Genomic DNA, 27,652 nt, shown 5'->3' with positions numbered 1-27,652 from the left:
TTTTCCTTGAAGATTTTTGTCATGGCTAACTGATGACAGAGTGCCTTTTCAAAAATAGTATCATCCAAATTAGATCAAATTGTTTGAAAGATAGAGCTGATATCTGTCATTTGTCCTGGACAGGAGGACAGGTTCCTGAGTATTGGAAAGGCACTCCCTCTGCATCCTCCTGCATCAAATAATTTGTTTATTTTCAGCTCTCAGTTTTAATTCTCTTATTTATTATCAGATACTTGGGACAGCTTCTAAATACCTGTAGCATTCGTTGGTGCAATAGTACCATGGAACATAGCAGTGTGTGACATTTATTTATTTATTTATTTAATTTTAAAAATCTTATTCTCCCTTCCCTTTCACTTTTTTCCTAAGAGTATGAAACTCAGTATTGAGCTTTGCTTTCTTCTGTGTAAGCTCATAATTTCATCATTTATTTTTTGTTGAAAAATAGTAAAGAAAGTTTTTCTCAAAAATAATTTGAATCTGCATAAACAAACCTGAAATTAGTGGAACCAAGGTAGTGTTGAGCTGCTCTGTTACACTGATCATAATGCAGTTCCCACAGAGTCTTTATACAATTTGAAATGTTATTGTGGAGGCTGGTAGATCTTGCTGATATTAAGGTTGTCAAGCTGCTCTGCCTTATAAAATCCTGCTTCCAAGTGTTTATAACCAAGTGCTTGTAATCTAAAAAATTACTTATTAGAAATAGTAGCATCTTTTTCTGGTGGTGTTGGGTTGTTTTTGTTTCTAATCTGTCACAGATAATTTTATTTAGTTCATCTAGAAGAGGTCAGATGTCACTGAGCTTGAAGACAGGAAAGAAAAAAAAGTCACATCATTAAGAAAATTAATCTCATTTCCTTGAGAATGTTGAGCATCCCATGCTTTATAACAAACACAGGAAATTAGGAGTGTTCTTGATATCACAGGTGTACCTTTGCTAACTTAAAAAAAAAAAAAAAGGAAAAGGAAAAAAAGGTAACAATCCTCTCCTTGCTTAAACTTAGTAAAGAAACATTCTCCTGAAATAATGAAGCTTGGTCATGCCCAGGGAAGATTTTTAAAATTTTCTTTTGGTAGCTAAAAGTGATCACAGAATCACTACAGTTGGAAAAGACCTGTAAGATCAAGTCCAACCATCAACCAACACCACCATGCCCACTAAACCATGTCCCACAATGCCTCGTCCACACGTTCCTTGAACACCTCCAGTGAGGGTGACTCCACCACCTCCCTGGGCAGCTTATTCCAGTGTCTCACCACTCTCTCAGTAAAGAAATTTTTCCTAATATCCAGCCTGAACCTCCCCAATGAGTTTGTCTGTTTTGCATAAGCTAGACCTCTCGCACCTCCTGCGTGTTAGTGAACTGTTTTAACTCCCTCTGCAGCGAATAATTAAATACACCCCAATACTGGTGGAACCAAATATTTCTTGTAATGGGTGGCTCAAGTCAGGCACTGTATTGACAGCTGAGAACTCAGTGTTTTATGTGCTGTTGGCAGTCTGCTGTCATTTAAGTTACATGGAGGAGGAAGCTATGAGTAAGTAGAAGGAACAAAAGGCAGGTGATGTAGCAGGGACAGGAGCCTGGGACTGAAGTGGGAAGGAGGAAAACTGAGTGGGACTTGATGACTGGCTGAAAAGATTGGCAGCTGAAGGCAGGCAGTAAGGGACTAACAAATCATCTGGGACATGAAGCTGGTGACAAGGGAGGAGTGGGCACCTGCTGTTTAAATTTGTGTTAGGAATTTGGGACAGAAAACCTGTGCCATTCCCAGTGGAATGGGACTGGGAATGAAGGACAACAAGAGAGATCTGTAGAGGGGTGGGCTGGGTGGGGAGAACTGAACCGCTGGACAAAGATCCAGAGAGGGGAAAGTCTGAGGCCAAGAAATGAGAAAAGAATTGAGGGGCAGGAGTTGTGGTGAGTTTCTGGAGAAGTCTAATGCTGGCTGACATGGGAAGGAAGAGGTTGACCAAGAAAAGAGTCAAAAGGCCATGCTGAGGCTTTGTGGGTCTGAGGAGAACCTTCTGAAACAGAAGGATGTCCTAATTCTGGGTGATAAGGTAGGCTGTAACTGGGTTGGATAGCTGGATTGGCTAGGTGAGAGACATAGGATTGGGATAAAGATTTGGAGAGGAAAAGAGAGTGGGAGAGGCTTGGAGCAATTGGGCTAGATAATGCTATCGGCAACTATCTAGGAAACCCATTGCATTAAGGCACAGCAGTCACCCGTGGTATGCTGACAGCCTACTCTTGTCGGTTATTTTGTGTTAGTTTAGGTGGCACATGCCTGAGAAGCGGTTTTAAAGTTTCTTTCTCTACCTGTGGTTCATGTGGGTGTCGGTGTGATGCCACCTACTGTAACTGTGGTTTTTGTTTTGTTTTTTTCTTTAAATATAGGAAAATTACGTATAAATTATACCACAAAAATAATTTTATTAGCTTTTGAAAAACCACAGGCATTAGAAAATGCAAAAATTATGGCATTGATATATTTTATGAATCTTTTAAATATACAGTCACACTGGCTTTTTATGGAATGCTATCTCAGTGCTGATAAATGTTTGATGGATGTGTCAGGGCTGAGTAGCAGAGAGGCTGTGGAATGAAGCCACTTTGAAGATGAAATTTCAAGCTGGGAATTGCAGGTGGAGGATTGGTGGTATGATGCTTAGTTAATTATTTTCCTGGAGAATTAGAATCTGTACCAGACTCTGCTTTGGAGTTTGCTGAGCAGATCATGTTTTATACCAGACTTGCTTTCAAGAGGTCACTAACTCTTCATCCCTCACCAGGAATATTCCTTACCTGAGTTGTGGCTCTGAGGTCTCCTCCATCGGCTAGAGGTTGAGGTCCTAAAGTTGCTTAGTCTTGATACGTGCAACTGAGGTGAATGGAAGATGTGCCTTGAACATTAAAACTGCATGTAATGCAGTCTACGGTGGGAATTAAACAGGTCGTTGTTGCCTCAACTTGGGCATCCTACATTAATGAAAATTTCTTAGTGTAATCTAGGTGCCTCCACTCCCCATTGGAAAATGGGCTTTAATGCTACTCCTTTGGGGTTTGGAGAAAATGAATTCAATAATATTTGTTGTGTTTTGTGAAATGCTGTAATTGTTGGTAGCAAGAGAAAAGCCTGTGAGGAAATTAATAATTCTCTTTTCAAAGCTTTGAAGAATTGACTATATTGAATAAAGCATGAGGCTGGAGACTGAAGATTGAGGACAGAACAAAGCACTGAGCAGCTGTTTGTGAACTCCTTTATCCTGTATATACAATGAGCAGCACTTGTGGAAAAAATTGTACAGGATCATGCCATTGAAGACTGTAATATGATGTAATATTCACCAGAAGCCATTCTTTTTACATAGGCTACTTTGACGTTTCCTTATGTTTGAATACTTGCTTCTGTAAAATTAATATTTTGTTAATGAAAGCTCTTGTGTCTAATCATACTAAATGATAATCATTTGAAAGCGTAGTGGCTGATGTGCTTCAGGCTTTTTGTGGTTATAGCGCAGAAGAGCTAATACAAAGAGGGGGAATGCAGACTACCCCCATCTGCCCTCTGTGGGATCCTCATGCTTTCCTGCCATGCATCTGCATTGTCATTTTTTTGGATGCAAAATGTTTTTTTTCCCTCCTAATTAAAAAAAAAAAAAAAAAGGAAGTATAGTTTTGTGTTGTGTGGGGGTTTTTTTTGTTTGTTTGGTCAGTGGGTTTTCTTTTTTTGTTGGTTGTTTTTGTTTGGTGGGGTTTTTTTTAAGTTATAGATACAGGTAAGTACTTTCTGACTTCTTTCCCAAGATAGAAATATCTCCAGTGTGGATGTCTTCCACAGAATCACAGAATCATTAAGGTTGGAAAAGACCTGTAAGATCATCAAGTCCAACCATCAATCCAGTTTTGGTTTGCCTGGTCTCAGACTGACTAAGTAAAAGTAGAGAAACGTATGAAATGCTCCCCCTCACGCTGATGTGTGCGTTCTCACTTGTGTACCTGTCATGGGAAGGGTGACTTGGAACATCTCAGAGGTTCTTGCATCATTTGGGATAGGTGCCTAAATGGGTTGAAACTGTCTGTTTTCTGTCCTGATCATTGTAGTCATTTTAAGACAGTTAGAGAGAAAGGGGAAATAGCAAGGCCTGTCAGAGTCTCTGTGTACAAAAGAGAAATAGATTGAATTGCATCATGTAGCCTCCATCACTGCACCAGCTGGTACTAACTTTTGAAGCAGTGTGATTGATGCTGTTGTGTGCAGTACTTAAGCATTCTGGGAAGTGCCTTGTATGCAGTTCTCAAGATGTACCAGAAAATAAACTTTCTTTGGTGTTTTTCTTTTACTATTCTCACTATTTGGACTGGCCTGAGATTGAATGTAGAGACAGCATAATGTAAAGTGCAGATAGAAATAGATACTGCTAGATGAGATGTCAGTATTGACACCCCTTAGCCAAGAGGAAGCCTGAAGGAAAAGTTTTGCTTTCTTTGTTTGGGGTTTTTTTGTTGGTTTTTTTTTTTTTTTTCCTTTGCACACATACACATTTTGGAGAACAGAAACTTTGATGCAGACTGATGGTGAAATTTAAAATACATCATCTAGTTATTTAGAGCTATTGTAAATGCAGCTATGCTGCTGCAATCACTGCTGAAGGGTTCTTGTGGGAATTCCAGTCTTATTCCTAAGCTCTCCAGTGAGCTGGAATACACTGTGTTCTTGAAGACCTAGGTACAGAGATGTGATTTCTGCAGAGCAGTACAGAGTTTATAACATGATGGTAGGTTCAGTTAGGAAATCTGTAGTATTCTGTGAGACTTGAGTCTTGGATTTTATCCTTGGGAAGCTGCCTCTAGACTTTAGTGTTAACCTGTATAAAATACCACAATTTGATTCTAAAAAGTGATTAAAAACCTATGGCAGGTTAAATGCTGGGTTAGGAGATTATTAGTCTATCAGTAGGGAAGACAAATCTAGCTTTTCGGCTGAGCCTGGACACCAGTGCAGAAAAGGTATGATTTGGGTGAGACAGAAGGCTGAAGGACCTGCTTGTAACAGTGAAGACCCATACCAGGATTAGAATAGACAGCAGGACTCCTGAACCTAACATATTTCTGCTTTGCAAATGTTGTTACTGCATACCTGAAAGGCACGTGCTACACGTGGTCCTCATCGATGATGGCAACCTGCTACTTCTGCCAGATACTCTGTTAGGCCAGCTAGCAAAGATCTGTGTAATAGGTACAGAGGCTGCTCAGCATCAATGTGAGTGTCATGTCTGCATCCTGGACATTGTGTTATGGAATTTGTGTTTCATTTTGATATTTTTATTGTTCTGAAAGTAACAAACCAAGCAGATAAGCTCCAAATAAGTTACAAATAGGCAGCAGATTGCTTTAAAACAACATTGAGATTGTAAAGTATAGCACTGAAAATTTAGGTGATGCCAGAATTAAGACTGGCATCTCTGATCTGTTGGATTTTTTTTTCTATACATTTGATCTATTTGAATCCTTGAATATCCGTTGACAGGCTACCTCCTCTATATGGTCAAAGCTTCATTTTATTGTTTGCTATGGATGGTGTCCAGGGGATGAACACCATAACATATGGAACTGTAGTGTAGTGTATAGTGTAGTGAAAAAGACCCCTGCCTTCAATTGTAAATTGAAGGATGCAGCAAGCAATCTAGGGAAGTGAAGGAAAGAAGAGATTTGCAGAGATACACTCTCTATTTCTCTGCTTTGGTGGTCATGTGTTATATTAGATCATTTAAACCATACTTTTAAAATATATAATTCTCTGATGACTCAGCTTGAGACATCTGGGTTATGATCAGAGCTGCAACTGGAGTCAAATGAATGGATAAAAATAACAGGTGCTCTGAAGAGAGATGCAAGTGATGTATTTTTGTTCAGTGTCCTATCTATAAAATGGAACGCTAATTCAGTTGATACCATTTTGTGTGAAAATAGGTTCATTAACCTGTACAAAGTACACAGTTACAAGAAGTGCTCTGGTGACAGCAGATCTAAATAACAGAGTTATCCTCTTCGTCTTTTGCCCACTCTGAATGATGTGTTTTCCACAAAAAGTAATATTGCTGCTTTGTTGTGCTGGTTGAACATTGTCCCTAACTGGAATCTGTGTAGTGATCTCAGAGAAAACCTAACAGAATAATTAAGGCCAAGAGGGCAGGAATGGGACTGGCGGTGTGCTGGGGATTGTTATCTCTCAGCCTGGTCTGCCATTGACTAAGTTATGTGATTGCAGTAAGGGGAAAGTAAGACGTGAAGTGGTGGTTTGTTTGTTGAACATCCTCCATTATGTGTGCTGAAAGACATTGGTGCAGTGGAAAAAAACGGCTTTTGTGAGGTCTGTTAAGGAATCTACCCCCTTCTGACCTCCATTGCCATTTTTGTCCTCTGTATGGTTAATAATTTTACCCAAAAGGTGTTAATGTTTGTCACAACATACAGAAACAGTGACCAATACTACTGTGTAAAAATAATTACTGTCCAGTAGTTTAAAATAAATTTATGATAAAAAAGTCTAAATGTTACTGCAATTGAAAAGCTATTACCTGGTAGGGTAAACAGTATACTTCAAAGCAGCTGCTTATATAGAACACTTGGTTCTATAACCTTATAATTGTATGATCTTATGTTGTTTGGCATTTAATAGTATATCAATGGAACTGAGTGATGGGGTGGGACAAAGGCTTTTGCATGGATGCGTTATATAATACACCTTGAGATTAGAATTTTTGAGACAATAATGTCATTGAACTAACTGGGAAACACATGTGCGCATGCATGCACACACACATGCATGCGAAGAATTCTGAGAAGAGAAAGCATCTGCGGCACTCACCAGAAAGACCTGCCACTTTGGCAGAAAATAGGCAATAGCTCAGTAAAAGAAAAGCACACACTGAATGCTTAGGAAGGAAGTGAGCCTTTCAGGGAAAGATACTTTCAGAATTTGCTTGGATCATGAACACTTTGTGCAAGAATATATTTTGGGAACTCCCTTACATGCCTTACAAAGTTGATTACTTGATCTCTTTGGTCTGATGGCAGTTTTAGGAAACAGTGGCCCACAAGAAGTAATTAAGTGGTGAGTTACACCTGAAACACAGATTAATGTCCCATCTCAGTATTAAAACTTTGTGGAAAATCCCATTGCGTCTAGAAGGAAGAACATCAATGTAAGACCCCCGCAGCATTTAATAATCAGTTCTTCAGAGTGTTTGTTATGGTCTAAGACCCCAAACAGGTGACCATTCTGTGCCATTTAAGTATGTCTATTTGAGGCAATTATGCTGTTATCATTCTAGCTTTATTTCTAACGTCCCTCGAAGAGTGCCCAGGTCTGATTTTGTGTTTACTCATACAGTCAATATGAACAATTTATGTATGAAAGAACCAAGAGAATGTTTGATATTACTATTGTATACTGTAATGAGATTTTTAATTAATCCCAAATTAAAGTCTCTCTCTTTCCTGATTTTAGCATCTCTCTTATGGCAATGGTAGCTTACATGTTGATGCAGCCTTCCAGCAGACGCTCTGGAGTGTAGCACCAATCAGTTCAGGAAGTGAAGTTGCCCAAGGTAAGATTGACTCAACTTTAATTATTGAAAGACTGATTATAATTAAATGAAAAAAATCTGAAAAATCAAATTATTCTGCCAAGTGTGGCTGAAATATGGGAGTGGGTTTCTCTTATGTAAACATTCAATCCAGTAAATAAATATATAAATGTTCTGAAAAGAGAGAGGGAAAATTATGCTGAAAGGGACACTGGTTGTTTTCTACATATTTTTCTTCTGAATATTGAACAGCTCATTCAACTCTCATTTTACTAAAGGTATGATAATGTTAATAACATTTTTTTTAAATGGCTTTTGGTCCTGGTTTAAATTATCTCAGATTATTCTGATGTATGCAGTCATGGTTACATGTTCCTGAGACTGAGTAAAAAATGTAGTGCAAGAGGACTGGAAGCAGGATGTGAAATCCAAAGAGTTAAGAGTGGGAATGGTTTTGTTGGGGGCATATAGTTGGGAATTAAAATGAAAGGAGGGGAAAGACAGAAAGAGACAGGCTAGAGCAACTTTCAGATTTTGTTTATTTATTTTATTTAGGAATTAGGAAGGGGGTTTTTAATGCAACTTCTGACATGAAAGGACAAGGATCCCTGATTTTATGCCATGCCGGTTCCACAGAGAAGAAAACAAGTAATCTTTTCAGGAAAGTTCGTCAGGATATAAAGACTAATGATTTTTAGTTTCCTACAGAATCACTGTTTTGAGTAGATTTTGTGATAGAACCATAAGAAGGTTAAAGCTGGAAGTCCGTCCTTTCTTACTCACTGGGATTTCTGGGTACTATTTTTTGAAAAGGCAATATACTGAAATTTCACATCAGTTCTTTTTATCTGTTGTATTTTAAAACACAGTTGTGGAATGCTCTTGCAGCTTTGCTCATTCAGCTTTCAGGGACAGCATTGAGAACACCCCCTTTCTACATACTCACTGTGGTTTTAGACTATGAGAATCATTCTGCACATTCAGATTGTCTGATGTGGTTTTTACTGCAATCTGTTATTAAAAAAAATGATAGTGCATTGCTTAACAATGTCCTGAACTTTATGGAGAAAACCTTTCTGTTGATGAGAGGAGAAAACCTTCTCCTGTCCAACCTGTTGCCTCTCCTATAAACTCCATTCTCCTTGTCCTCCCACAGCTGGCAGCTCTGGTGTGGCATTCATGTTAATCACAGTACAGCTTATTAGCTGAGACCCAGATTTGTACTGTGCCACATCTCTCTGGTTGGTGAACCTCACTAATGAAACCTACCTGGCTGTTTGGGAAGCAGAAGTCCATGATGATGGAGTATGGTGTCATGTTATGCATTCATACCCACAGGACATCATGTGAAAATGGTGTAATATGATTTTAGCAGCTGTGCATTTCTCTGCATATTTGCTTGTTCTTTGTTAGTATGCCTTTCCATTTTCACTTTTCTCAGGTATAGACATTATCTTTGTTAAGCAGTATCTTTTCTAGAGAAGATCAGCTGGTTGGTGTCAGAAAGAATTAGAGCAAAGGCCTTATTCTAGCAAAACCGGCAAATGCTTCTGTAACCAAAGTTGCCTTGTTGTGAAAGGAGAGTGAATCTGACACTTAGTGTTTAAGATCTTATTCTATATGCCTCAGTAAAACTGTAGCCAAACTGGAGAAAATGACCTCAAAAAGGAGGAAGAGGAAAATAAAGCTAATTTTGTTAGTAGCTGTAAAATGCTTTGTCATCTTCATAAACAAAACGTTAGTGTATAGGCATAACTACACTACAATACCCTCTTTTAATCAAAACTTCCCATTAAAAAGAGATTAATAAGTGAAACACTTCAGTTAAATGAAATTACTTTGAAGTGAAAATAATGGATAAGTAGTCTGTAAAATAAGATAGGATATTGGAAGTAGTTAAAAGAAAATTATTTCTTTTTATATGCATTTCTGCAAAACTGGCTTATGCAGAAGTCAGTTCATTGTTGAAGTCAAAACAGAGCTTTAGAGTCAGATCAAGTAATTCTGCTGATTCTGTACTGTGAAGTGGATGGGGGGCACTTTAAAAACAAAACAAAACAAAACAACCTCCCCCCCAAAAAACCTACAGAACACCTCCAGAATTATATTGACACAGGTCCACGTAAAAATTAATATATATAACTACTGTTACCTGGACATATCCCTCTGTGTCAAAATCAAGAATTTAAAAATTCAATGCTAAAATTGGCTGCATAAATACTAATTTGATAATGATTTCAAAGGTTTAAAAAATATATCCTGAAATATTCCCTGATATATATTTGGGAAAAAGTTTTCCTGTAGCATCAAAATAAACCTGTGAAATGTGTACAGTGTGACTGTTGGGTCTTCAACACCATTTCCCTGCACAGATCTGTCTTGCTGCACAGCATTACTTGTTAATATAGACATAGCTTCAAAATATTAGTCCAATAATATTTTTTAAAAGAATCTTCTTGTTATAACACTAAACCCAAGGAATTATGTTCCCACATCCTGCTCAAATGCAGAATTTGATATTAACCAGTTCTAGCAAGAGGGGAAGATGAGTTTAGGAAACAAATGTAAACACTTGTTTAGCTTGTCAGACTGAAAAAAATACGATTGAATTGTGCTTAAAAACTACTAAGTCTTAGTATTCTTGAGTTACTAGATTATAATACAATATTTGTAGGATAACATAAAATTATATTTCTTTTTAATGTCACATCTCTGATGCAAAAAGACTCATGAAAAAGCATCTGTTTTGTTAATTTCTTTACTGATTAGAATTATGGCCTTATTGTCAGCTTCTGGCTGCAATGTCCTGGGTCGTCAAATATTGTGGTGCTATGTGTATGTTCTGTGCCTTAGTTTGTGCACACATGTATCTGTACCTGTACCAAGTGTTTCGCTTTGAACCTGCATGTGCAGTGGTAGTCTAGGCAGTATAGGAGTTACCCTTTGGAGTCCAAATAAATGGTAATTGTAGGTTGGAAATCTCAAGTCAAGCAGATCTTTCAGTGGATCTTCCCAGAAGTTTTTCTCACAGAAAACTTCCGAAGACACCATAAAGGATTTTGAAGTTAACTAACTAAAAAAATAAATCAGTCTTTGTTTTGTTAGTATATAAACTGGAATCCTTAACTTAAATCAAACCCACTTTATCTGTTGTAATCTGGGAGGGAAGTACTTGCTTCCTTGATTCTCTCCTTAAAGTAACATAAAATACCAACAGAAAAAAATGCAGTAAAACTGATAGTATTTATTACAGTTTGAACTATAGTTTTACGTGTTGCTGCGTTCAGACAAATGCATTTGATTTTCTCCCTTTATTCAAGGATATCTGATCGGAGGGGATGTTCTGAGGTTATTGCATGGTCACATGGATGAATGTTTGACAGTCCCTTCGGGTGAACATGGAGAAGAACAAAGAAGGTAGGTTTCCAGCTTATAACAGAATAATAACAATTGTTGCTGAATCAATATTTAGTGTCACTGATAGTACAGATTTTTGAAGGGTATTGTGATGGGATGTATTACTCATAAGAAGGAATATTGTTGACATGAACTTCGGACATGAATTCTTTTCAGTATTATTCAAATCTGATTTCATTTACCAGGTATAAAAGCAACAGTGATTTTTGATAACTTATTGTCATCTTTACTGACTTAAAAACACTGTGAATAAAATGTGTTCGTTTCTTTACTGCCGTTTTTTTCTGTAATCGCAAAAAATTCCTCAGGACAGGGTATGTTAAGATTACTGCCCAGTCCTTCAAGGCTACTAATCTGTGTATTGATCTCAGGTGTACCTGTCATGGTAGTCTAGAAGTTGTTTTATGGTTATTTTCTTGACTAAAGGTATCCTAGAATGGAGGTAGAGAAGAGATGACAGCTCGGTGTGTTTCTCTGTTGGTTAACTAATAAATCCAAATGGTGAGAAGACTGGCACTGAAAGTGACATGTCTCAGTGGAGTTGATTACATGGGTGAATCAACGTCCTGTTGCTCTAATAAAATATAGCCTAGGCTTCTTTTTAGTAGAGCGGTGTCATGTGATTTATTACTACCTTCAGCCTGAAGATTGCTAAATGATAATACTGATTTTGGAATAGTTTGTTTAATGCAACATACTGGGTGGCTTAATTTCCATGACAAAGAAAGTGCTATTCATTCATTTCTGAATGAGTTTTCTTGGTTTGCAAATAGAAATGTATTTTTTATTCTATTTTATTCTTACTTGTAAAGATAGGAGGAAGACACTGGAAGCTCTCGTAAAATTGTAGCAAAAATCTCCTATGAATTTTTAAATATTAATGAGAAACACTTCAGAGTTTTCTTATACAGCTGCCAAGCAACCCTTCCTGGCTATTTCTCATTTTTAGACAAGGGAATAGTTTTTGAACACGGAAGATATTTCAAAATGCTGAGACTTAAAATGTGATCAGTTCATGTTTTAATTTTTGTTACTATGTAATAGATCCATTACAGCTTTGAGTTTATTGCTGCTGCTATTATTATCCTCAACCCTGAAAGTGTTGAAGAGAGAAAATGATAAATCAATAGGATCCTATAGTGTTTTCTCTTATTTCAGTTTAAATCCTTCAAAATTCCTTTTAAAAATTGTAGTTGCAGTGTAATTGCAGATTTATAGGATGATCAAGCACTTCAGTAATGAACTGTAACACTTAAGAACACACTAAAAATCTGTCTCTTTACAATAAGAGTAATATTATATATAAACCGAAATAAAGGAGTGTGAAGTTGCAGGTTAAGAAAAAATTCATTTGGTCAACTTGTGCATTCACATGATGCATCCAGATCATTATTCTTCTTTCTGCAGTGTCTACCTTTTCCCCATGCATCTAGTACCCAAAAGAAGCAGAGCTAGTAGACAACAAAGAGTACCTATGTCTTTGTCTTTATATTTCCTGGTAGAAATACTGAGAAACACTGCTTCTCAGTGCTTCATAAAAACCATATTTGATCTTCTGAAATTTTCTTGTCATACAGGAGCTTTCTTTAATAAACAAACAGAATAAAAATAAGTTTAATTTTTTCATATTCTCCTTTTCTGAAGTTCTCCTATTGCTTTTCTGAAATTTTAAAAATTATTTTTTACTTACAAACCTAGAATATAATCTATGATTAATTTTAATTTTACGGAGTTAGGTATAGTCACTCTGTGGCCCACATTTTCTCCTCTTAAACTATTAATATATTTAGTTATTGCTTAAAACCTCTGTATTTCTAATTACGATTCTTGCATATTCAAAGTAATATCTAAAAGGATAATTCTTCTTTCAGTTTTAACTCTTTAAATCTTTAATTCTTCTTTCATTTTTTTAATTCTCCTTTCAGTTTTCGGTATGTGTGCATACCTTATTTTGGTGGGTGGTATTTAACTGCTGGTAGAATTATATTTAAAAATATGCATAATTTTGTCAGGTAGGATATTGTGAGATAAATTATTTTATCTTCCATTTTAATTTAAGTTCCGTAACTTTTGCACATAAGGCATGGTAATGTATGATACATTTGGAGTATAATAATTCATATTATCCTTTCATTGCCTTTTGTAATAGTCAGGTGATAGATTATTGTGGTTGTTTGGTTTGTTTTGTTCCAGCATATGTCTGAAGAGCAGCTCTGCTCTGCAGAATGGCAGTGCAAAGGAACACTGAGAAGTTGCATCTCTGTTGTGACTCACTAATTCCTCTATCTCATTTTTATTTTTCTGCAAAGGCCTCCTGTTTATGCCTTTTCAAATAAATAAAAGATCAGACAGTCCTAAAATAAGTTTTATTCTATAATGTCACCTGGTATCTGATCCTGGGAATGAATAAATTGTTTTGATGTGAAGGATACTCCCAGGCAGTTTCTAAAAATAAGTGCTGTTTTTCTCTAATCTTAAAGCATTGATACAGTTTTATAAATTTGAATATATAAGTGTTTCAAAGTTTACCAGAAGTCCAAAATAAAACACACATTCTCAAGCTGTTTATACATTTGTGGAAAAGCATTTAGCACGGTGGAGACCTATGATACAGTGACAGTGCAGATACTGTATTCATGATTACAGTATCTAACAAAGCTTCCTCCAAGGCAAGGTCATCCAAATCGGCACTGGAAGAGGCCCAGTACAGTGGCAGAAATAATTGTATAAAAAGCTTATAAAATTGTCTTCTGTGTCTCACAATTTGTTCTGAGTGTATACTGTGTTTCCTCAATTGTTGAGCTCATGTGTCCTTCCACATGGTCCTTAAATTGTAGTACAGTGATCACTAGAAAGTGAGGTGGAATTGCTATGTTTTTGGAAGAGGGACTTTGGTATTGAGCGGTGAGATGCAATTGCACGATGAGCAGTGGAAAAAGAGTGATGTTCAAGGCCAACTTTTGGCACAGGCAAAGCAGATATTTGCCCAAGGTGAGAGACTGGTTAGGAGGATGATTTTGTTCCCTCCCTCAAAGAACTGAGTTCCAGAAAGCGTCTTTGGCCAGCAATGGATAGCCATAGCGTTGGTTCTTTCATGCACAGCTCACTCTGTACTGTCTTCTGGCCACAGACCCTCAATTCTGGAAGGAGGGGGAGCTGTCATGGGGCTGCAGGCTACTAGAGCAGTGGCTCCTTCCTTGCCTCCTCCCTGCTGCAGGCAGTGGTTGTCTCAGTAGAACATAACCTTCTGCCCTGGCAGCAGCAGATACAGGCGTATGATGGGGGTAAGCACAGAGGCAAAGTGACTGGGCTAGCTAATGCCAAGGCTGCTATGTCTGGGTTCATTTAAACTGCCAGTGAAGATGGTACCTGGAAGAAGTGCTGCTGCTATCCAGCTGAATTTGGTTAAAATTGCTAAGAAATATTGAGTTGTCTCTAATAATGCTGCCTTTTATGTAATGATATATGGCTCTTGACGTAACGCTAGTGAGATATTATTCAAAAATTACATCTCTGAACTATAAATAGTTTAAGACTACTTTGAGTATTTTTGTAATGGGAGACTCGGACAACTGATGTAAACAGATTCTTGTGTTAATAACCCAAAAAGATCTAGCTGGACTCAGAAACCTTGAAACAAGTTTTAATAATTGTAGTGGCTTATTCACCCCACAGAAGTCTCTAGGCTGCGGGGCTCCTATCCACTCAGAAATGGACTTTTCCTTGGGAAGCAGTTTCAGGTAGATTCTCCTTGAAGTTGCTAGACTTAGTTTGCTTTGTATTTAAAAAGCATTCCAGCTGGAAGCAGTGCAAATAGAGATGTTTGTGGTTATATGTTGGTTTACTTGGTATTACACTAGAAAAAAATTAGTGGTATTGTTTTTAAAACAACACCGGCAGAGTGGGCATGAACCTGGTAGTTTTCACTCACTCTGACCCAGATAAAGAACAAAAAAAGAACAGGCAAAAGGTTAAGTATGTGCAATTTCACTGAATTAAATATGATTTATGGCACATTCTAGTTAGGTATGTGGCTGGTTTAAGGACAGCGTTTAAAGCTTTGTGCATAGAATCCTTAAACTGTGTTTTTATTGTTTAAAATGCCTTAGTTATCTATAGCAAGCTAGACCTAAATTTGCAGCGTTGTTCCTGTAGCTTTTCAATTAGAATTTCAGAAGCATTTCCAGGTAGACGAAAAAATAAATATAAGTATAGCTGTACAAGAGAAGGCATAGTATAATCACCATGATGTTCTTCTGGTGATTACTTTGATTCTGTTTATCTTCAAAGCCAGAGGAAACTTCTGCAGCAGCATAGTAGCTGAGAGTCTGTATTTACCTTGACTCCTTTTCCTACACTCTCTGCCCACATGGTCTGTGGCCTGGCTCCCATTGTATTAGCTGATAGAAGCGGTCTGTCAGTTGTGCGTATGGGAATGAGGCAGACCCACAAGGGTTTCCTTGATTTATGTATTTTTTTTCTTGAAATAAAGGATTGCATAGTGTCCTTTCCCACCCTTTTCCTCCTGCTTCATACATGAGAAATGTGTTAATAATTTTTAATACTTCTTTTTTGGGCAGGGGGTTTTATATGATTATCCAGTAGAAGATTTAGATCACTGTTTGTATTACAGGTACCTTGAAAGGGTCTTTGCTTTCATTTGGCATATTTTCCTGTTGAAATCGTGACCTTCCCCCCCCCCCCCCCCCCCAACCCATATTCGGTAATTATAGTATTGAGTCTTCACTTGTGAATTTATAATATCAAAGGAATGAATAGATTTATTCTAATTATGGTGGAAGTTGGTGTTTAGAGCAGGTATACATTGCAGTGCTTCTGTGAAATGGTTTACCATTGTTTCACTCTTAATTTAGGTTGCACAGCAAAGATTTTAAAAGTATTGTAATAAGCAAGCTAATTTTTTCCCCCATCACAACTGAATCAGTCAACCGCCCTCTTTTTTTATTGTTCAATTAAGAGGAATTATTTTACATTTTTGACGTTGTTGTATTATTTGTGTCATTTTTCTTTTCCTGTAAAAATGTCAGCTAGTTGTTAGTATAGTACTGCATGACTGCAGAGTTTTGGATTACTTGTGGGGTTTTTTTTTGTGGTGTGGTTGTTTTTTGTGTTTTGGGTTTTTTTTTACTTAGAAGTCCCCCAAAACGAATGGCAGATAGCAGTGAAAATATGTAATCAAAATTATTTGTGGGTTTGGGGTTTTTTTTGATTGGGTTGTGATACTTGCTCTTTGCTATACCACCGTCATTCATATTCTTTAAGAACTTAAAGTCCACACAGGAGTAGGGCTGCAAGTATTCATAGTTCCCAGTGTAGCAGGGGGCCATGAATGTTCCCATTGCAACTAATTTGCATTTTGATTTGCAATATGTATTTTAAAGTGATGACTGCAGTGCAGTTTGGACCCTTTAGAAATATATATTTACAGAAAGAAATTACCTGTGAGAGAGAGCAAAGTGCTCCTGACTTTTGCAGTGTCACTTGAGGTAGAACAGAATCCAGTTTCTCAAACCATCCAGTCAGAATAGGCCTTCATGAGGGAATGTGTATGTGTAGCCTAATTCCAGAAGCAGTTTTGTCATTCCTACCTTTGAGACTTTCTTTGGGTTAAACGTATTACATTTAGTCTTTTGTAAATTGTATTGAACATTTTGTGTTAGTCTCCGAAGTGGGTAGACAGGGTTGTAAAGTGATGAAAGCTAAAATCAATGTGACTTAGCCAATGCCAGCTCCTTTTCACTTTCCTTTCCATAATATTTTCTTTAGACGGGTAAAATACACACTTTGATATGGCATTACAAACTAGTGAGGTCTGCTGTACCCCAGAAGGGCTGGGATCTGCTGCGTGTGGATTATTTATGACTGAAACATAAACTCAGAAAGTTTTCACCCAGCAAGAATCAAGAACTTTTTTCCCCATGCCCACAACAACCCACGAGCCTTCAATAGTAATGATTGTGCTTTTATAAATTAATTTCCAAAAACCCATAGAGCTCTTTAGTGACTGATTTTTCAAAGTAAAAACATAACAGCCTTGCCTGTCACTGAAGGGAGTGGAACAATTTCTTTAACTTGAACTTTGGATTTATTAATTTGTGTATAATCCAGATACAATGCAGTTATATTATTTATGCCATATTTACGGTGCCCTGATTTTTTCTAAGTTACTGAGCTTTACTCTATTATTTCCTTGCTATGGAACTTAGGATTTATAGATTCTTGAACCAAGGCTACTGCAGCAGTATCGAAACACTGTCATTTAACGTAATTTATTTTAACCTCATTTAATGCCCATTTGTAGGCACTGAATTACACTTAAATGATTGCTCTTTCTCTGCTCAACAATACTTTAATAAGAGTATGAACTCAATAATGATTCTCCAGGGGTTTTGATATGTGGTAGTCTATTTTAAGCCTGTATAATTAATTCATCATTGTAATTGGAGATGAGAGATTCAGATATCAAGCTTTCTTTTTGATGTTTACCGTCGCTTTGCCTCTACATCACGTCTCAGAAAGCTAGAGGAGAGTGCTAGGAGTCAGCAAGCGGGAGCACGGTCACGTCGCACCTCGCCTCCTCGGCGCGGGCCGGGGGGCGCGCCTGGTGCGGCTGCCGGCGGCGGAGCGCTGGGGAGCGGTTGCGCTGTCCGTGGTGCTGTAATTGCAGCCCCAGCGCTGCGAGGCGGATTGGGTGGCAAGTTCCAGCTCTGGTGACTGTTTATATCAAGGGGAATTAAATAGATTAACGACATAGTCAGGAAAAGAATGATGGTTTAAACTTAACTTGCAGTCATGGGTCAGACAAAAAATGACTTCATTACACCAGCTAATTAAGTAGGTTAAGTTTTGTAGTAAAGATGAACTGAAAATTCTCAAAGGTTCTGAATTCCTTATAGGTATTTTCATTTGAAATAGAAGTGGTTAATATCCTTACTCCGTAAGTGGAGAATATTCAAATAAAGTGTTTTGGAAAGAATAGGGAAAAAATGTCAGGAATTAGTGTTATGGGTATGGCTCAGAAGGTATAAGGTATCCCAAGCTTTCTAGGGAAAGACTAACACTCATTGTAGCACCTGTTACCCTCTCTTTTTCTCCTGTTATTTGTACTTTCCTCATGCATTTACATTACTTATCATTTCACAATATTTTTTTTTGTAATTTGCAGGCTTTCTCTGCTTTTGGCAAGTAATGTACATCTTCTGTGCACTTCACAACTTGAAATTTTTTTTCCCATCGTATCAATGTAAATCTGTAGTAACTCACAGAATCACTAAGGTTGGAAAAGACCTGTAAGATCATCAAGTCCAACCATCAACTAACACCACCATGCCCATTAAACCATGTCCCTGAGTGGCTCGTCCACACATTCCTTGAACACCTCCAGTCAGGGTGACTCCACCACTTCCCTGGGCAGCTTATTCCAGTGTCTCACCACTCTCTCAGGAAAGAAATTTTTCCTAATATCCAGCCTGAACCTCCCCTGGCACAACTTGAGGCCTTTTCCTCTAGTCCTGTCACTAGTCACTTGGGAGAAGAGACCAACACCCACCTCTCTGCAACCTCCTTTCAGGTAATTGTAGAGAGCGATAAGGTCTCCCCTCAGCCTCCTCTTCTTCAGACTGAACAATCCCAGTTCCCTCAGCCGCTCCTTATGAGGCTTTTGCTCCACACCCTTCACCAGCTTTGTCGCCCTTCACTGGACATGCTCCAGCACCTCAATGTCCTTCTTGTAGTGAGGGGCCCAAAACTGAACACAGTATTCAAGGTGCGGCCTCACCAATGCCGAGTACAGGGGCACGATCACCTCCCTGCTTCTGCTGGCCACACTGTTTCTGATACAGGCCAGGATGCCCTTGGCCTTCTTGGCCACCTGGGCACACTGCTGGCTCATATTCAGCCGGCTGTCAATCAACACCCCCAGGTCCTTTTCTGCAGGGCAGCTTTCCAGCCACTCGTCCCCAAGCCTGTAGCGTTGCCTGGGGTTGTTGTGATGCAAGTGCAGGACCCGGCACTTGGCCTTGTTGAACCTCATACAACTGGCCTTGGCCCATCGATCCAGCCTGTCCAGATCCCTCTGCAGAGCCTTCGTACCCTCAAGCAGATCAACACACCTGCCCATCTTGATGTTGCCTGAAAACTTACTGAGGGAGCACTCAATCTCCTCATCCAGATCATCGATAATGATATTAAACAAGACCGGTCCCAAAACTGAGCCCTGGGGGACTCCGCTTGTGACCGGCTGCCAACTGGATTTGACTCCATTAACCACAACTCTCTGGGCTCGGCCATCCAGACAGTTTTTAACCCAGTGAAGAGTGTACCTGTCTAAGCCATGAGTCACCAGCTTTTCCAGGAGAATACTGTGGGAGACAGTGTCAAAGGCTTTACTAAAATCCAGGTAGACAACATCAACAGCCTTTCCCTCATCCACTAGGCGGGTCACCTGGTCATAGAAGGAGATCAGGTCAGTCAAGCAGGACCTGCCCTCCATGAACCTGTGCTGGCTGGTCCTGATTCCTTGGTTATCCTGCACGTGCCCTGTGAGTGCCCTCAGGATGAACCTCTCCATAATCTTCCCTGGCACTGAGGTCAGGCTGACAGGCCTGTAGTTCCCGGGATCCTCCTTCCGGCCCTTCTTGTAGATGGGCGTCACTTTGGCAAGCCTCCAGTTGTCCGGGACCTCCCCTGTTAACCAGGACTGTTGATAAATGATGGAGAGCGACTTGGCAAGCTCCTCCGCCAGCTCCCTCAGCACCCTTGGGTGGATCTCATCAGGCCCCATAGACTTGTGAGTGTCCAGGTGGCATAGCAGGTCATTAACTGCTTCCTCCTGGATCATGGGGAGTTTATTTTGCTCTCCTTGATAGACAACTTTTGTAGGTTATTGAAACGTCACTAAAAGCAATGTTTCATTTGACCTGGTAATATCAGTATCTGCTATGGCTTACCAGTGTCAGTTTCAGGAAGGATTAAAATGTTATGAATCATACTTCCTTTTCAGCACTGAACTGTTGTCAAGAGTACATAAAAAGAAACGAGGTGCATCCTATCAAATAATGTTTTTTATATAGAGCAAGTTCTAAGGAAGTTGATTTGAGCAATCTCAGAGCAGTTTACGACATTTATTTTGATGAGAGGAGTTGAAAATGAACTTTGGATTTCTTAGATGGAATAAAAAAGTATGAGATGGTCTAGTTTATGAATTTATTCAGCTGCTCTGCGGCAATGGTTAGCATGCATGCTGTTATGGTAAAGGCAAAGTGACTTGCCCTTCAATGAAAAAGAGAGATCTTCTATTCAAAGCTACCTTTTCTTTACCATCTCTTCTGTAGAGAAAGATGGTAAAGATATCTACCACCTAAAGATATCTAAAATATCTACCTAAGACACAAGAGCTTACACCCTATTCTAGTGTTCTGTGCCAACTTGGATCTTTGTACCATCTATCTTCTTTCCTGCCCATACAAAGTCTTGCTGCTCCATCCTTGACCCCAGTCTCTGGGCTTCTCCTTTTGCTTCCCTGGAGGGATCCTTGATCCCTAGCCCTCCCGTCCCCAGCTCTTTCTCAGTCCCACTCCTCCAGATTGCTGTCACTTATTTTTTTTGCTGAGTCTTTGCTGCTGCCTTGTTGACTTTTATCCCTCAAATGCTATCACTGTCTTTCTGCTTTCACTCCTGTTGATACTGTACCCATTCATTCATATGGAAATAAGAGACAATCCGGGGATCCTTTTTACTTCCTTTGGTAAACAAATTGCATGTTTTTATTTAGGATTTCTTCCCTTCTATCTCTTTCCCATTTTCTCATCTTATATGACCATTCCAAGACTGATAGCTCCCCTTTGAAAGAATAGAGAAAGGAAATAATGGATGGACAGTCACATAACAGAAAACTACTTCTCCCATGAGAAGCCATTCTTTTAAGTTCACAATGAGAGGCTTTTTAGATGTTTAAAATTACCCTGATCCAACTGCTATGTGTAATCCAAAGCTATCTTAAAAAGAGTACTCAGACTGAGAAACTGGTGACAGCTTCTGGGTTTCCAGTGTGAGAAAGAACTTCATCCCTGAAAAGTAACAAGGTACGGACATAAACATCAATTATTCTGATTAATATAAGCCTTTGCTTCAACCTGATTTCTCATATATTTAATGACTTGAAAACTGCTGAATAAAATTGTTAAATTTTGTATTATACAAGTGCAAGAATTCCAAATGCATTTTTGTCAGTGAGGTTCATCTTGAAATAAGCCAGGATGTAATCAGAATGTTTCGACTTTAAAAAAAACAAACAACCAACAACCCTCCCCCCCCCAACCATTGAAACAAACACCACCACTTCCCCCCGCCAAACAAACCAACCAGGGTGATATCTGTTTAGATGTTACAACATAAACCCAGTCTGTTAGTTGCAGAATCAAAATTTGAACAAATACCTGAAGAGAAGAGTGTCTGAACACAGAGGCAGCTGAATGCAAGATTGTGCAGCATTTACATTTTACTATACTAATGAAGGTCAATTTCAATAAAAAAAGACTAACTTTGAATTTCATTCCCTTCTGTGAAAGAGATAAGAGAGACTTACTGATACCTGTCAGCTGCTCCTGGCACCACAACCATTGCAGCAAATGACTAAGATAATACGTGGAGTAAATACTGGATATAAGGTCAAGGGGAGGATTTCATACATGTTTATATGTGCACCTATAACTTCTTTTTGGTACATGAAGCACATGCCAGAGTTTCTGTTTATACATGGGTCACAAATATTCAGTGTGAGTGGTTCTGTAATTGTAGTGAGGAATATTTATTTTGTATTGAGACTCATTTTTTCCCCTGTATAATTTGTCTTCCTTCGTTTGCAATGTCTGGGAGTGTTTATTTCCTTAATACTTTTTAGCATATTCAAAGATGAATTCTAGCGCATCTGTAGTTTCCTGTATTGTTACCAGTACTGAGAAGTATGTTCTAACTCACTATTTCTTTTGATTTTAACCATCTCTTTCAATGCTATGTTTTTCTCTGTGCTAAGCATTCAGTCCCTCTGTATTATATCCACAGGAGGACTTTGGAAGCTAAAACCTAGTAAGTACTAGGTACCTGATTCCAAAATTGTGGTCCTCAAAAAATTGATTTTAACAAACAATGAGAAATGTCTACAATTTCAATATTAAAATGCCCTAAAGTTGTGCCTCTGGCTATTTTTGGCAGTGCCTGATCTTGGCTGAAGGTCACAATATTTACTCAATCCGTATAAGCTCTTCCAGGATCCATAAAACTAGGTCATTCTTTGGCATTGTTCCCTGACGTGCTTGATCTGATAAGCATAGTGACAGCACTCCTTTGCTTAAGTGACTCCTTTATTAATTTTCCCAAAGGAAAGGCCTAGGTTTTTAAATTTTGGCAGTGTCTTATGGCAGAAATAAAGGAGCATACAGGAAGCAGTCCAAAGAACGGCTGCCTAAATCTGGAGTGGCAGTGCTTAATACTCACCATGTTCCTCAGTGTTTGCTTTGAAGAGAAGCCAGATTACCTAACTTGGGGCTTTTGGTGACCATAAAATCTAAAACATTTTATGGATCCAATATATATCACTTATCTGTGCTTAGAATAATGGAGGAAAAAAAACCCCCAACCTTTTTTTAGGCTCAATTGACTGGTTTTTAGAAGCACTCAGATTTCTGGATATATGCAGGAACTAGAGGGGTCACTACATACTAAAATTTGGAAATAGGAAGCTGTTAACGTCGGAGCTGTGTGAAGGCTGTATCAGTGTGGTTGTGAAACTTCAGGTGCTATGGTAATAAAATACAATGCCAAATAGGGGACTCTTCATAATTCAACATAGGAAGTTTCATGGTTATTTTATAGTATAAGCTCTGAGAAAACACTACCTTTCTTGTGAGACCTATGCAGTGATCACAAATCTTTATCATCATTTTATATTTGTTTTTTTTGTTAGAACCTAGAAATACAGTAATTATCAGGTTATTGCTTCCCCCCCTGCTCCAGGATTCTCTATCCTTAAAACACTAAGAAAGATGTCTCAGCAAACACTGTGTAAATCTTGTTGTTATGAATATCACAATAATGGATACTAAAGACAATGAAAATAAAATTTGTTTGAGTAACTAGGTCTGAAGGTTTAACTGCTAAGAGCTAGTTTTGAATATGATAACCTTTGACAGTTGCAATAATTGTTTTGGTGGTCTTAAAATGAGAGATGTAGTTAAATGAACAAGTGAATATTATGACTTCTTACAATAGAGCTGAGCATTTAGTCTGTGCCTTTGCTTGGTTTTCAGAACTGTCCACTATGAAGGTGGTGCTGTCTCAATTCATGCTCGTTCCCTTTGGCGACTAGAGACTCTAAGAGTTGCGTAAGTAAAATCTGTCTCAGGAAAAGAAGTCAGTTTGGTAGGGCACTTTCTCTATAGTAAGAGTATTCCTATAAAATCAGATTGTTAACTATAAAACCAGACAGGTAAGACTAAAATAATCTTCAAAAAGTGCTCTGTAACACTTTCATGAAAAATTAAAACAACTTCCCATAGAGAGTGCATGTTAGCACACATGCTGTTTTGATTATTTTTTTGAAGTTGTCGTAGCTGTCAGTGAATTCATAGTTTACCTTTTTTACACATATATGTGACTTTTTTTAAGGAAAACAGTTCTGATTATAATAATTCATGTGTGCCACCCCCTAACTTGTTTAAGCCATTTGGATGTCCTTAAAGGCAAAATTTTACAGAAAAAAATGCTACCTTGCATGAGCATTGGAATGATAGAAAGAAATTGTGCCTTTTTCCTTAAGGTAATTGCACTGTAAAAATTCACTTAAATTGTATTACAATATGTGCTTGTGATAACATTTCTAGTGACTAATCAATGACTGTTTTTTAGAGATTAAATCAGAGCAGCTTGGGGAAAGGTTACACTCTAATGATGCTGCATTCTGTTTGTGCATTTTATTTAATGGGATGATGTTAAATGTCATTGATAGGGCAGTGGGATTTTTGCTTTGGACTGACATTGACCCTGACAGTGCTTAAGTGACAACAATGAAACTGTGGAAGGATTGCTGGCTTTTTATTTTCCTCCTTGCATGTACTTCCCTAATAAACAGTGGTATTGGAACAATGTGGGGATTTGAGAAATTACAGGTTTATGTTACGACTGTCATATATCTCACTTGGACAGGCATTGTATACAAACTTTTGGAGTGTAAACATTTGAACATACATGACTGAGAGAAATTGTGAGAACTGTCAAAACAACTAAGACAGCAGTAATCTTTCTTTTTAAGGAACATGACTTTCTTATCAGGAAAAAACGCCAAATCCCAAGAATAACACTCCCTCCTACAAGTCCCTCACCTCCCTATTTTCCTGTATGATATTCTAATAGCTATATACATTCATTGCTGAATTGCAGGCACATTACTATTCATGCAAATGCTTCAATTTGTAACTTAGTATGTGCATGCCTGAAGTCCCTAGTTCTTCCCAGAATGACTGCAGATATAATATTAATTCTGTTAATTTTATACGATTCTGAAGGAATCATTGTTTATGAACTCTCCTCATTAGTGGAGAACTCTCATAAAAATTGCCTGGGATATCCTGCCATGATAACCAGATGCTATTGCTCAGCGTTGCTTTCTTTCCCAAAAGGTGACCAGGATCATATTCTCGCATTGCAGAAAAGAATTTTTAGTAGTTAGAAATGGCTTCACAAGGTACTTTCTGTTCGAAAAGCTTTTCTTGTAAGTGCACATGAATTGTCCTTTTTCCTATCCTGCAGGCGTGAACTAGGGGCATGGCTCAATTGCACTACAACTTATTATTTTCTTTTTCTTATGGTCCATAGCTATTGGGTCCAAGAGAAAATTGAATCAGACTAGAGAAAAGGCAGCTCCCCAGCATGGCCCATAATATGAAAGGTGCAGAGCTGATGTGTTTTACCAGACCCAGCGATACAACAGCTGAGATTCGTGACCTGACATTTTACTTAATTGAGAAGCAGAAGCTGTGCTAGAACACTGATACTTAGATGTGCTTTTGTGCCGTATACTGACTTTGCTGTGTAAAAGACAGAAAAAAAGAAATGCATTTCTGAGGTATAGAGCTTCCACATTTCCTTCCTCTCCAAAGTCCTCTCTCCTCAACTTAAACAGAAGACACTGTTTAGTTTACAAAAGAAAATAGTTGAGGGGAAAACCTCTTCATTCTTTTGGCCTCTTTAAAACCAATAACTAAAAAGGTTTAGAATTTTAATTAGTGAAGTGTAATAAATACTGTTACAAAACAGAAGCCAGGTATTGCTCTTGCATTTTGAAAAATCCTGCACTTTAAAAATGACTGCCAAATCAGTTTGGCGTACTTTGCATACAGTATGGCCAACTCTTATGAAGACATGCTTAAACAAATGGGTATTTGTATTGAATAGGTAAGTGCTTTAATCTGACACGTGTACGCATCAGGGAAAACGAAAATGACTTAAACCTGTGTAAGTGCTAGCTTAAGGGTTTTTCAGACTGGTACATGAATATATGCAAAACATACCCATAAAAACTTTTTACGTTTCTAAATGCTGTACCTGGAATTACTTTAAATGCAAGTGGGAAGATGCAGTAATACAAAAGTCTGATATGGGAGTAAGTTTATAATCAGGTTAAGTTCATAAGGATGTATTTGTATATTTCATTGATATTATGTGAACATTTGTTGATAATTTTAAGCTATTTCAAGCCACAGTAAGCATAAAGAATTACTAGTATTTGTGGAAGCACATCAGAACCTTGGCAGTATGTCATAACTCCATTACAATGGGCATTTTGCAAACACAAAATAAATATATGATTTCATCTCCAAAAAGCAGTGTCACATACATCTAAAGTGTAAACTTTTGAAGTTACAAGACTGAAGAAAGTTTTGTGAAGATCAGGAAAACATCCTAGCTGTGGCAATTTTCCAATCTAAAGAATATTTGAGAAGACTTCTGAAAAAGCTTTGTGAAATGCATTCTCCGTAGTAACCCCCCCACAAGTTTATCTTCAGGAGTTAATCAGAAAGAACAGAAGAGCTAACTTTTCAGTGTAAAGCAAGCATTTAGAAACCTGCAACCTGTATTTCAACTTGAGGAGTTCTTGGGGAGCTTAGATAATCTTTGCCTTTCTTCCTTCATTTCCTCCTATAGAATAGGAAGAATCTGGGCCACTCTTTGCTTAATAATTTTTAAAATTTCTTTTATGAGGATTTTTATTTATTTATGTATTTATTTTACTCTTTTATTTTTTGCACACTATTGAAAGTGTGCCTAACTTATGCTGACTGCTGAAGGGAGAGTGCTCTGGGAGAGTGAACAAACCCAGCTGCCGGTAGATGAAACGTTGGAGAGGGAACTGGCAGATCCAAGCTCTTTATGTGCAGCAGAAGCCTCCTTTTCTGTATGTGGTCCATATCTTCTCTCAGGAGGAAATCAGTCTGAACCAAGGCAGCCTGTGCAAAGGAAGAGGTTAAGATTATTTATTAGAATGGTTTTATAGGAGATAGATAACCACAAAGTAGCAATTTTCTTGCTGATAATCCAACATTAGAATTTCATCCTTTTACTAACTAGTTGGCAATATAATGTACTTTAAAATATTTTTGCCAGTAGTTAAACTCTGTGTTTTGTTTTAAAAAACCAAACGTTTCCTATGAATTTTCTTAGGTGGAGTGGCAGCCACATTAGATGGGGACAGCCATTCAGACTAAGACATATAACAACCGGAAAATATTTAAGTCTCCTGGATGACAAGAGTCTTCTTCTTACAGACAAAGAGAAAGCAGATGTAAAATCTACAGCATTCTGTTTTCGGTCCTCCAAGGTATGGAATCAGTGCAGCATTAATATAACTAGCAGTAACTCCAACCTCTTTAGTAAGCAAGATTTAGATATTTCCTACTGCATGAATTATTGGAGCCTTTTACCTTTTCACTGATTAAAAAACCCCAACCTCAGTATAATTAATATCTAGAAGGCTTCTTTTATCATACTTCCACTGGGTAATGCTGCCAGGCTGTTTGTTTGTGTGTGTTTTTGTTTTGTTTTACTGCTTGCCCACTTTTGAACAGTTTCCTCACTTCTTATGTTTTTCTCATGAACTTCACTGGTACTTCACTGCTTATATCTGTTGGCTGACATAGGAAAAATTTATAGTATTGTGGGTTATTTAAATTAAATTGGAAAATCAGGATTTCTTTCATTAGATACTTTACTGTAGTCTAATTTAAAGTTGCCATAGTTTGAATTTTCATTTGACACCTTCAATAAGCATTTCAAGTTCAGAACAGTACTTTGTATAGTGGGTAAACAATTTAAAATGATACTATGATTTCTCGTACTTTTCACCTGAGCATGATGTTGCTGAAAATTTTCCAACAATAATGTTGGGGTTTTATTAAATTTATAGTAATTTATTTTTTAAATTAAATTAATTTAAATTAATTTAATTTAAATTTAAATTAATTAATTAATTTAAATTAATTTAATTTTTTAAATTCATAGTAATATTAAACAGCATTTTTCAATAACTTCTCTGTAGCAATTACTTTATATATATTTAATTAT

General features: G+C 37.8%; 1 protein-coding gene across 1 annotated transcript in view; it reads left to right on the top strand.

Annotated features, from left to right (window-relative positions):
- Window positions 1-27,652, top strand: part of RYR2 (ryanodine receptor 2) — a 443,307-nt gene that overhangs the window by 180,291 nt on the left and 235,364 nt on the right. The window contains exons 8-11 of the mRNA XM_059830672.1: window positions 7,522-7,621; window positions 10,921-11,017; window positions 23,344-23,418; window positions 26,753-26,909. Of these exons, the coding sequence (XP_059686655.1) occupies window positions 7,522-7,621; window positions 10,921-11,017; window positions 23,344-23,418; window positions 26,753-26,909 (429 nt within the window). The remainder of the gene's footprint in view (window positions 1-7,521; window positions 7,622-10,920; window positions 11,018-23,343; window positions 23,419-26,752; window positions 26,910-27,652) is intronic.

The sequence above is a fragment of the Gavia stellata genome, chromosome 2 (genome assembly GCF_030936135.1).
Source record: "Gavia stellata isolate bGavSte3 chromosome 2, bGavSte3.hap2, whole genome shotgun sequence".
NCBI classification, from domain to species: Eukaryota; Metazoa; Chordata; class Aves; order Gaviiformes; family Gaviidae; genus Gavia; species Gavia stellata.
This window is presented reverse-complemented; position numbering and strand designations above follow the sequence as displayed.